At 37.6% G+C, this 12,663-nt stretch overlaps 1 protein-coding gene across 4 annotated transcripts in view; it reads left to right on the top strand.

Annotated features, from left to right (window-relative positions):
- The window catches only part of zc3h14 (zinc finger CCCH-type containing 14), a 57,841-nt gene that overhangs the window by 13,996 nt on the left and 31,182 nt on the right, over positions 1-12,663 (top strand). The window contains exons 3-11 of one of the 4 annotated variants that reach the window (XM_078562302.1): positions 1,330-1,444; positions 1,556-1,596; positions 1,784-1,985; positions 3,062-3,370; positions 3,431-3,530; positions 4,976-5,127; positions 8,427-8,527; positions 9,620-9,772; positions 12,182-12,332. In XM_078562302.1, coding sequence (XP_078418428.1) covers positions 1,330-1,444; positions 1,556-1,596; positions 1,784-1,985; positions 3,062-3,370; positions 3,431-3,530; positions 4,976-5,127; positions 8,427-8,527; positions 9,620-9,772; positions 12,182-12,332 — 1,324 coding nt within the window. Of the gene's footprint in view, positions 1-1,329; positions 1,445-1,555; positions 1,597-1,783; positions 1,986-3,061; positions 3,531-4,975; positions 5,128-8,426; positions 8,528-9,616; positions 9,773-12,181; positions 12,333-12,663 lie in introns of all 4 variants that reach the window. The other 3 variants (XM_078562300.1, XM_078562301.1, XM_078562299.1) reach the window with 3 other exon arrangements.

Below are 12,663 nucleotides of genomic sequence, written 5' to 3'. Positions count from 1 at the left end.
AAAGGTAAAGTTCATGGAGACTGGTGAGACAATGAGAATTTTAATTCAATCAGTGATGGTAGGCATAACTTTAATAGTTTTCGGGTGTGCAGAGCAGAGCTGTAAGCCTCCAACTGCCTCCACTGTGAAAAGAACCTCATTTTGAATTTGTAAGGTGAAAATGCTTTGCCTGGTGTTTGGTTAAGTCTGTGGATTGCTGTTGCCTTAATGGAGATTAGTTTGGGAATTTGTTAAAGTTATGATAGTAATTTGTAGCCATGTGTATATTTTTAATCTGTGTAAATTAATAAAATGTTTCAATTAGTTTAATATAAAACCCTCAAGAACTGATGGTCTGATTCCTGAATTTAGTCGCATCTCAAACATAACACTTAAAATTACAGGTTATGACAGTTGTTTAAAGTTTCCTGCTGGGATTCTAAAAAATAATTCCGCTTTACCAACTGGATCGGTCATAACATCAGATCAATTGCTTATTGATGCAGAATGTAATAATCAATTAATTGGATCTGAGAGGTATTAACTTTAAATTGGTTTTAAACATGACCAAAAGCATCAAGATCTGTTTATATTATCCAACACAATATTTTACTTGCTGTAATATTATGAACTTTTTCTGGCATTCCTGCATTTGTAAATATCAATTTGGTGGAAACACAAAAGGACTGTGAAAGGTACAATATTATTCCTATTTAAGTACACAAACCTGTCAAGGGAAAGACATTAGGGTTGTAGTTTACCATTTTAATATCTTTCTGCATTTGGTATTTATTTTCCTTTTCAGCTTTGATAATTTTAATCTTTTTTCCATATTTGGTAGGGACGGGGAAACTGAAAAAAGAACACAGATTCAGTTTTTTTAAAATGGCTCTTGTTTAATCCCCTGGTGGGATTAAATTGGATAATTGGGTGGGAGCAGCTTTGAAAGAGCAAGTATATCTGGTGTAAAGTGTTTTTTTTACAATTGCAATTAATATCTTGGATTTGGGTGGGATTTTTAAAAATTGATCTTCAAGCCTGATTTTTTTTTCTCTCCACACACTCTAAATTGGCTGTTCAGAAGGTGGAGTGTGTGGCATCATAGAGCTAGGTTTAAATGAACCTTTTCTAGCATGTGGCTTGTGGTTTTACTGAGGTTTAGAACTGAACTGTGTTGCCAATAGACATTGTCAATACCACAGAATTGACTACAATTGTCAATCAGAATTAGGAGCATGTGAAATGGAATTTCTTTCAACGGGTAAAGGCCTCCTGTACTGTATGCTGAGTTATTTTTCTTTAGCTATATTTTACTTCTAACATACAGATTTTTTTCATTCCTCTTTGTAGATGAGGAGCTACCTGATTACATCATGGTTATGGTAGCCAATAAAAAGAGCCAAGATCAGATGGCAGAAGATCTTGCTCTCTTTCTGGGAAACAACACTGTCAAATTTACTGTTTGGTAAGTTTTCTTTTCACTTAATAGTTAAAGAGAAATATGTAATAGCGAAATACATACCTAAATTATAAGCCGTGCAATATTCTAGGAACTTAATATATTGTTTTTATTTAGGCTGCATGGTGTCCTTGACAAGCTACGCTCTGTAACAGTTGGTAAGTACAGCTGAATAACTTTTAATTTGAACCTTGAAAATAATGGCATTCGTGTTCAGGTCAGAATTTAAGCAAACACAGAACATAAATTTTAAATAGGTATGAAACCAGTAAATGCTAAAAATCAGCATTAACATTTTTGAAGATTGAACTGTGAGGAACTCATTTTTTTTTCTTTGAATCACAGAACCCACCAGTTTAAAGCAACAGTCAAGCTACACCAATTGTAACGTGTTGTTTCCTTTGGAGAAGAGTCAAGCAGCAGTCAGTGGAAGTACTGATCAAAGTGGCGATGTTCGTATTCTTGCTGTTTCTAGCACACTTCCTGAAAGAAATGATTCTCGGGTTTCTACCAGCTCATTACAAGAGCAGACAATGCCCAATATCCGGTAGGAGAAATTAAATTAAACTCTTGTTTTTTGAGTACTGATTGTAGATTCTGTAGGCTCGTAATTATTATCCGAAATTGGATGAGATGATTTCAGTTGAAAATGTGTTTTTCAAAAATAATTGATACCATCAGACCATGCTCAGCTGAATCCTTCACATACAATACACTCAATTCACAGCATGGAAAATGCATTCCCCCACTCATAAGTACAGTAATGCTCCATCATCAAACCTATTTGGCCTAAAATTCTGATTTGCTTTCTCAGTTCCCTGAATTAGTCTGATCCACCTCTGTTGATGGACATTAATGGATAATTAAAGAGGTTGTCAAGAAGCCAGACTTTTTATTAATCACAACTGATTTGATATTGTCCTGAAAAGTTTCATCTGCATCCATTCTTGTTTTAGCCAATCCTGATAGTAATGAATGTTTGACAGTGTTTAATGATGGAATGTTGGGAATCTCTATCCAAGCTGTATTTTGAAATAAACTACTTAAAATGCTCGCCTCGTGCCTTGTTTCTCAATTTTACAGGCAATATCTTTGATTTTAGCAGACAACGTTCTTTTCAGAAAAATTAACTCAAGTTTATTAATTTGTGAATTTACAGCTGCTGAATGCACCCATCATGCCGCCACCTCCTGCCCGCACTCCCCCCCCCACCAAACAATCATCAAAATTCCATTGTTTTTAATGAAAAAATAATAACATTAATTACATGGTGAAGTACTACTATTGTCACCCATACCTAAATAGTGTAGTTGGGTTTTTTGAGTTTTACAGTTAAAGTTTTCTGCTTACACCATTGACCCCACCCCCACTGCACCCAGGCCCCAAAGTTTAATGTGCATAGAAAATAAAAACAATATAATTATACAACTTTAGTAAACTATTGGATCAGTAATTAAAACTGATGTCAGAGGTGATTTTAAAAAAAGTGCTAATTTGACATTACTCCAAATGAATTAAGATTCTTTCTTTGCTGTGTGAGACAGGTGTATTTAAGAAGCTTGTGAATTAAATTTTGTAAAGCTGCCTCTGATGCTTTCTTTAACTATTTTATCTTTTATATAGAACAAATTCTGTGGAGAGGAGCACATCTCAGTTAACATCTGCAGTGAAGCCTTTAATGGAACTGGTCTCCTCCGAAGCAGTAATTGATATTAAACCTGAGCCAGATGATCTTATAGATGAGGATCTTAACATTTTGCAGGAATTTCCATCATCATCTAAGAAGAAACCTGTGGTGACAGTTAGCTACAATATATCTCGTCCATCACTTGAGGTCTTTAGGCCAGAAGAAAATGTTTCACATCCATGCAGGGCAACTGAGAATAGCATTCAGTCTTTCAGGGTGCCTCAGAACAATGTGCAGCCATGTAAGTTAGGAGAAAGCAACTTCCATGGTTATAAGCCATTGGAAAATACTGGCCATCCTTACAGATCATATGAAAGCAACTTGCAAGCTTATAACAGGTTATCAGAAAGTGATGTGCAGGTTTACAGGGCATCAAAGTCTAACTCTGATCGATCAAGTAGAGATGTGAGTACAAATTAATAATTATGAATATTTTGATAGATTTAGATTGTTACTTGTAGCCTCATTTTCCAAGATAATATTGCCTAGATCATGCAAGTTCTCTGTTTACTTCCAGCATTGCGTGTGACTTCACAGCTGATTCCAACTCCCAGTAACCCTTCACTGCCATCATGTCCCGGCCCATTCCGTTTTCATTATTCCTAAAAGTTGTATCCTCTCTATATCCTTCTGATCTCACTTCCAACCACACCTCCATTTTCTCTTTTGCCCCTTCCAGCTCCGTTATAAATCCTAATTGTCCATCTCCCCACACACCAGCCTAATTACAATCTTTCTTCCACTTCCCACTCATTTTGCTTTTTCACCCTCCACCCACTTCCCTGCCACAAGCAGCGTGACACTGAAACACTGAGGTTTCCCAGCTAATTGCTAGGAAAGTGGCAATTTGTGTTTTGTAAGCGCTTTAGAATTTCACAAGTGGAACAAATTGCTACCTTAATGATAGAAAGTAGGCAGAGGAATCAAGTGGAATAGACAGGGAGAATGCGAGGCCCAATAGACTTGATGAACCACTGGCTCCATGGGTGTAGGGTGGAAGAGTGTATACATTGGATGGGATGCATCTATTACCTTTTGCCAGGCCTATTGTTGCCTCATTGCCTAACTCCCAAATATGCAAGTTCCCACTTTTCATCCTCTGCACTGCTTGTTTATCCCTTCAATTGCCTAATGCCTTCCAGCTATCACTATCCCATACTCGAAGCCTTCCTCCCTAATGTTACTCATAACTCCAAACACTCAGTTTCCCTCATGGGCCCAAATTTCCATAATCCCGTGCCTCCATCCAGTTCAAGTCCTTTCAAGCCCAATCTCCCAAATACTTCCTCCCCCACCATTACTAAATTCTCTACAAATACTGACTATCTTTCTAAATCCTTCACTCTTTTCCTCTCAAAACTACATACTACTTCCTCCCTGCAAAGATTTTGTTTTCCAGCCCTTACTGTTACCACACTCCCTCCCAAATCTTTAAAAGCCCATCATTTGTCAAACAATACTTCCTGACTTAGCATGAGCAACATCATAAAAGATCCATCCCTTTGTCAAATGTCATGTCCTCCAAGCTCTTGGGAACAACTTCCACTGATTTATAAAGTGGTGTATTTGCTGTTTCTAATTGGCTTGGCAGTTATTACATTGGCCTATTTCTGCACCATATATCCATTTGGCCCTGTCATGCCAGAATGACACAGCTAAAGTAAATGGTGTAATTCAATGAAATTCCATTTCTAACTAGATACCTGATGATTAGAGAGTTGCAGAATTTAGTCCCCATTCTACAAGCTCACTGTTGCCTTTTCAGTGGTAAATTCTTAAAAAGTACTACCTGAAATGGTAAAAGCTATTTAGCTTAATTACATGTAGATTGAATAATCTTTTGTATATAGGATGAGAGTTCCAGGAAGAGAAAGGCGGCAATCATCAGTTCTGTGGTTAAAATAAACAAGACTAGTGATGGTGAGGAAGATGATGACGATTTTGGCACAAGAACAGGAAGTCTTTCGAGCAGTATCTCCGTGCCAGCAAAGCCTGAAAGAAGGTACTGAAAACATGCAATTGTTATCATATAGTTTCTCTTGGGGCATACCTTTGCAATATTCAATCAGCAAAATTTTCCATCTGTGTTAAGATGTTGCACAGGATTGTTGTGCATAATTGTTTTTTGTTTTGTGATGTATTAATACCACTTTTTCTCCTATTTAAAATTTTGACTTCTGATAAACTTTTACAGATTAAAGATTATTTTCTATCTATTTAACAAGTAAGCCAGTATGACCAAGGAGGATCTCTTTTTTTAAGGAAATAATTCTTCATGCTTAACTGCAGTCCTACTCTTCAGTGTTTTGGACACGACTTTGTTGTATTGGAGAGCAGCTTTATGTTGGTGCCTTCATTTTTGAAACTTTGAAACCACTGATCTCCATTCTGCAGTGCATTCTGAATACTGTATCATTGTATTTTGACACTCTTCATTGCTAGGCTATGCACTATTTTGTCATTCTAGTTATTAAGTTTGAGAGAACAAAAAGCAAAACACTGCAGTTGCTGGAAATCTGAAACAAAAACAGAAAATTCTGAAGAAATATTCAGCAGGCCAGGCATCATCTGTAGAGAGCACAAACAAACTTATTGCCCTGAATTTTCTGGATTGCACTTGGGTTGAAACTTACTCTGATTTCTCTGTTGATCTAGCTGAAGGGAACTTGTGCTAAAATTTTCAGAGAGTGCCAGGACAGTGTAAAACAGCATCACTGATCAGGGTACTCATAAATAGCCTTCTGTCTTCTGCCATGGCACCACACCGAGTCGCTACTGCTTGTTCAGTGCAAATATATGCCCATTGGTAAAGCCTTTCCTGATGCTTAGTTCTTCTGGATGCTTAGTTCTTCTGAATGCATGAGGCAAGACTCCAAAAAATTTTGGGTGCACTGAAACTAACTGTGCTTTAGTTATACATAGTGCATGTTCATCCAGAAAAATTTCCCAAAAAACTCAAAAGAAAATCACTATCAAACTCCAGAAATCTGTTACACCAATATCAGGTGACTTTAAACTGTGCTGTGTCTAAACTTTAGTGCGAAAATCGATGCCAGCACCTTATTAGTACTTGTGTAGGAAACTTGCACGAGATGGTATTTTGCATGGGGGTAGTGTGTTTCCAAGGATGAATCTTGAAAGTAATCGGTATCAATGTTTCAGCATAATACTGATGTAAATCATTTACATGCAAGTTTCCTTGGAAATATAAAGGAACACTGATAACCTCTGGTAAATTCCAAACCCACGTTTCAGGATTGCACCCTTTGTCAGATGAAAAATGATACAAATGAACAGCATTTAAAAAGATATGGAATAAGGGGCAGTGATGGGGGCTTTTTATTATTTGATCATGGGAGATGTGAGCATACTTGATCAACATTTATTGCCCATCGCCAAGTACTCTTGAATAAATACACAAGCAGGAAAATAAATAGAATGATTTGTGCAGTCTTTGCAGGTGATTTCTTTTGTATTGAGCTTCATTGTGTAGTTCCCAGAAAATATAATTAGCTTTTCATGCAATTTTTTTAAGCAATGTTATGTTTAAAATATACACATATACATGTGGATTGTTCCTAATACTACTCTCCACAAGGCCTAAGCGCTAACTCTTTTCCTATGTTTTGCTATTAGAACTCAAGAAAATAGCTCACCAAAGCTTTTTGTCTTGCGCTCATCAGGACACACACAATAATGCCAAATTTCAAAGGGATCAACAATTTATATTGCATGAGAAAAGCGTGCTCATTGGCTGGCAAGTTGACTCTGATCGAGTCATTGCCATGGAGAATGCACCAGCGAACTATTGTTCCCCCACACTTTTAATTCGAAAAAGCGCAATGCTTGGGCTTGTGCCTTTTGCCTGCAGAAGACAGGTCCCTACATATGAATATATGTAACTTGTAGTAAGCATAAGTGAGCCACATTGCAAGCTTGACTGATAATCTTAAATTGGTTATTAGTGTAATTCTTAGCACACTCAGGAACTATTGTCCCCACACTTAATTCAAAAAAGATGCAATACCTGGACATGTTCCTTTTGTCTTCAGAGGACAGGTCCCTGTGTATAAATATATATAGTTCCCAGCAAGCATAAGTGTGCCACATTGTGAGCCTGACTAATAACCTTAAATTGGTTATTAGTGCACTCGGGATTATACATCCCAAAAACTAACGAATTGCATCAAACAGCACATCCTTTTGGCTTTTCGCAATAGACAGAGTATTGACTGTACTCCACCAGCCTGTGCTTGCAAAACTTAGAACATAATGTCTTAACATTCACTCATCATCCTGACTTGGAAATATATCGCCGTTCCTTCACTATGGCTGGGTCAAAATCCTGGAACTCCCTAACAGGCAAATGATGTCCAATTGTGGAATTTTTTTCCGTATATTTATTCACGGGATGTGGGCTTCGCTATCTGGGCCAGCGTTTATTGCCCATCCCTAGTTGCCCTTGAGGAGGTGGTGGTGAGCTGCCTTCTTGAACCGCTGCAGTCCATGTGGCGTAGGTACACCCACAGTGGTATTAGGAAGGGAGTTCCAGGATTTTGACCCAGTAAAGAGAAGGAACGGAGATATATTTCCAAGTATATCAGGCTGGTGGAGTACAGTCAGTACTCTGTTTATTGCGAATAGCCAAAGGGATGTGCTGTTTGATGCAATCCGTCAGTTGTTGGGACATACAATCCCGAGTGCACTAACAACCAATTTAAGGTTATCAGTCGGACTCACAATGTGGCACACTTATGCTTGCTGGGAGCTATATATATTTATACACAGGGATCTGTCCTCTGAAGGAAAAAGGAACATGTCCAGGTATTGCATCCTTTTTGAATTAAGTGTGGGGGACAGTAGTTCGCTGGTGCATTCTCCATGTCAACACCTCGATCAATCAAGAGTTGACTTGCTAATCAATCAGCACCCTTTTCTCACGCAATATAAATTGTTGCTCCCTTTGAAAATTAACATTTTGGTGTCTGTCCTGATGGGTGCAACACGAAAAGCTGCTTTTTTTCCAGTAATGCTCAAGTTCAATACTGCCAAGCGACTAAAAATGGCTCCTATTTGATCTATAGATTCTGCTATAGAAGTGCAAGAAGCATAAGTGTCATTTTGCCATTTAAGCAGGAAAATATCAATTTGTTTACCATCCCATGGACCTCTTGTCCTGTCTCTGCATCCCCAAAAAAGTCTTGTGGTTTATACCAGTGTGGTTTATAATAAGCATATTAACAATATAAGCAAAGTTTGAAATAAATGTATTTGGAGTGAGTTGGTTTGTTTGTTTTTCAGGCCTACTTTACCACCTTCTAAACAGGCCAATAAGAATCTAATACTAAAAGCTATCACAGAGGCCCAGAAATCTGTAAGCAAGACAACAAGCTATCCACCAGGTAATGTAAATTCATACAAAATACTTATCAAAGCTGGTTTTCTTTTTGTGTGACCTTTGAATATATGTAATTGGTAAATGTAAGCAATAAGGTATCAGGTTTTATTGTTAGTTCTCACTTGGTACCTTGAATATTTGTTCTCTCGAAACACATTTTCTTTCAAGCTTGGCATCTTCCATGATCTTCTGACACATCTGTTGGCTTCAGTTTCACTGAAACTGAAATCCTTTTCTACTCTCCTATAATGCTCTGATGTTTTAAAAGCCAGAATTTGTAACTCCTAATCACAGTTTCCTGAATAGCCTTATTTCCTGCCTGACCCTTTAACCTCACTAATATCTTGAGTTGCAAAACTTGGCCCTTACTTGGATTTTATTAATTTAAGAATGGAAAGGAAGTAATTATATTTTTAAAAATGTTTGTCTGTTATTTGTTTTTCTAATTGAATCCATGATGGACTTTGTACAGGTGCAAGTGGCAAACAGCAAGCTAGGAGGTGCACAAACTTGCATCTCCTACATAATACCCATACTGTTAGGTAACATTACTCAAAAGCTATACCAATGTTAAGGGTCTACGGAACAAGTACTCCGTAGTTAAGAAGAATGTGTTCTATAGAATTCTTTTAAATTTCATTCCTGATCTAGACTTCAATTTTGAAGTTAGAGTAATTGATACAACTTTTGGTTTTGAATAGTACATCGTGTTGTCAATTTTAGGCCCTTTGACACAAAGTATCTAAATTGCAACAAAATTCATCTTTGGCTTTTATAATGCTATTTTTATGAATGCATATGTTCCATTGTTAATATTTTACATGAACAGGCAAGTGTTTTATCAAAACAAAAAACTTTCTTTCCAGTGCTACTTCTATTTACGCCCACCAATGATGCCAAACTGATTGATTTAAATGATTCTTTTTTTACCATTGTGAAATTTAAGCAAAGTTAAAACTTAGTTCAGTTTTTTTGCCAATATGTTTCCAATATTTGATCTGATTTATCTGGGAAAGGTGAACTAACATTAAGTTGTTTAAGAATTTAAAAAACAAACCCTACTTTGTAATCATTATGTTTTCCTTTTGTGCAGTAGTTTCACAGAGACAGACAGTACCTGTGGCTCCTAGAACTCGGGCCATACGTGAAAGCAATGAAATTGAAGTGATTACTGTAGAAGACAAACCACATCAGCATGATTTACAACTACAAATCAATAAAGCGGAACAACCTATACAAAAGTATTACTGTAAGAGGCAAAACTATTTTCATGTTAATAATTTTGACTAAATTGTCTCAAATTGACACCAGAAGGATACTATAATTATTACTCTTGAAAATTAAAGGAATAATAGTATTATGAAATAAAGTTTTAAGTATTTTCCATCCTTCATTGTATTTGTAACCTTTGCTACCTTAGATTTTCAAATATTTTTTCCTTGTTAATTGCTTTTCTCTTCCCTGCCACCCTTCAATTTAGGGACTGTTGTAAGGGTATATCTGGTGCTTGAGAGCCAGCAGCCCCCTCAACTTAGCGATTGTGTTATGATCCCAGCTAATGTTAATACTGGACAAGCCAGACTTGGAACCCCTTCTTGATAGATCCTAACTTATATTTTTTTGTTTAGAAACATGGAGGGCAGCAAAACAGAGTCACAGGAGTCAGCTGATGAACTTTTAACAAAAGAATAAAACATTTATTAAACAAGAAAAAATAAACTATATTACATTACTCCTTCACCCACAACTATCTTTACAGATATATACAAATTTGTAAGGTTAACACAAGTTACCAAAAGCTACCTTCTCATGTTCCCAGTAAGTACACAGTCCATGTAAATCAATAGGCGACCTCTGGTCAGGTGCACCACAGTCTGAAATCAAGTGACAGGTGTCACCCCAAATAGATGCTATGGATCTCTCATTAACTCCCACCCCCCGCCCAGACGCTTGTTACACCGTGAGCCAACCGGTCCCACTGAATTCCGTCTTTCACACAAGTTTCCAATCTCCACTCTGGAAGAACCTGTTCTGGAATCTTCTCCCAAACGACGCTTTCCCTTGGACATCTTCCACAACATTCCACCACCAGGGTTTTGAACTCTCCTTTCAATGTTCCTCCCCTGGTTCGCCATGTGCATTCAAGCTTTCTTCCATGCGCGCACTCTCAGACTCAGCCATGCCAACAGAGTACCACTGCTTCACATGCCCATAGTAAGGAGTCACCAACCTTCGGCAGCCTCCTTGGATCACCTGGCTTCTCACAAGCCTATTTTGCTTTCAGTCTGTGTCTTGCAACTTTCTTCCTTTAAGCTTGGAACCTTCCTCTGCTCCTCACTCTTAACTTCGCTTAACAAGACCTTTTCCAGATTCCTGTCTTTGTCTTTTGACTTAACTGTCCTCTTGGGACATTTCCTGTTCCACTCCCTAACTTTGGGGAATTTCTTCTTTAATTTTTGGAACCCGCTTCCAGCAGTTCCCTCTCCTGTGTCCAATTTCTCCTGGCAGCTGCTCCCAACTGAACTAAAATTGTTTTCTGTTTCTCACTGTCTCTATTGGGCCTCCTGTTGCTTGGCAACAGCCCAGTTTTTCCTACCTTGTGTTTGTTTTAACTCCCCTTCAAGAGTCATGAAACCTCATTAGAATGCAGGCACCTTTTAAAGCGAAACTAAAACTCAAGTTCCCACCCTTTCTTCACACACATACAAAAACCAAATCAAACTTAAACTTAAAGCTAAAAGTCATTCCTAACACCCAGCTATACAAATATAACTTAAACTAACTCTAGCTCCTAACAATTGTCATCACTCATTTTTCCCCATAGATGACATTTGTCTCTGATGGTGGGCTACCTATTGTTCCCCTTTCCTAGTGGCTACACATTCAACAAATTATTCTTGCCTTCTAGAACTCTGTCCCAAAATTGCATTTCCTTCTAGCTTTCCTGCTTGCTTATAAGCTTTCATCTTCTATCGCTTTCCCCTTTCCTCTTGTTCTGCGTCTACCATTTTTCTCATCAGTGTAAAGTGCTTTATGGTGATTGCTATAGAAGTATACATTGTTGAAGATTTCAAAATGTAATATTTTGAAATCCTCCACTTCTTGATGTTGTGGGACAAGTTATCTGTTTTTCCTAAGGCACGATAAAATGCCGATTTGCTCTTTACACAAGATGCTGCTGTTCAACAAAATGTGCCACATAGTTCCTCTGTACATTTGTTTAAATCGCCAAAATGCTGGGTCAATTAAGAAATGTCAGATTGAGCTTCTGCAGTCAAGACTATTGTAATAGAAAAAACGCACCTTTTAGCCTTTGATCATGTAAAAAATAAACTTGAAATAATTGTTTTGCACTGTAGGATAGCTTTCATTTTGTGTACATTTGGCATTTGTTTGAGGGTATCAATACTACTCATCTCAATTTGTTCTCACACAGCTCAGCAGGAGCATATTTCCAAATCTGTGTTCTGAAGTGGCCGCAAAGAGATATGTAAGAGCTCAAGAAAGTGAGAAGAAAGCCTGCATCCCACCTTTTTTAATAACATTACTCTTTGGTGCTGCAGTGTCTTCTATTACCTCACATTCTGCAGTGTCCACCAAATTGAGCATTTTATATTTTTGCAAGATTTTAAAATCTAATCATTTTTTGGTTCGGCAGTGAAGTCAATAGAAGCAAGACCAGGTGGCGACACTAGATCATTTATCTTGAAGAAGCCTGTATTGGAAGGAATGGAACCACAACTCCAGGGAAAAGTTGCAGTTTATGTGGAAGGTGCATTAGCAGAACAAGATCGTGTGGTACAGGCCAAGTGAGTAGCCCTTTCATGTTTTGCTAGGTTTGTATGTTATCTAGGCATGATTGCGTTTTCATTATGTTTAATTGTATATTTTAGAATGCAAGCAATGTTTCATAAACACAGCCAAAGTTCTAAAATTATTCCTTATGTGTTATGATTTGAATGCTTGTCATTAAAAATTTAGTCAGAATAGAATCCTAGTCTGTTGCTCCTTCCTTTTCCACACCTCTGTCATATCCCATTTGAAGTCCTCCATATTCTGACCTAGCTACCAGGGTAGAAACCACTCAAAGTTCAAAATACCTGCTGCAGCTTTCTGAGGGCAAAATGGGGTAGTGGTGTA

The sequence above is a fragment of the Cetorhinus maximus genome, chromosome 18 (assembly GCF_964194155.1).
Source record: "Cetorhinus maximus chromosome 18, sCetMax3.hap1.1, whole genome shotgun sequence".
NCBI classification, from domain to species: Eukaryota; Metazoa; Chordata; class Chondrichthyes; order Lamniformes; family Cetorhinidae; genus Cetorhinus; species Cetorhinus maximus.
Note: the sequence above shows the minus strand (reverse complement) of the source record. Positions and strands in the feature narration are given on the sequence as shown.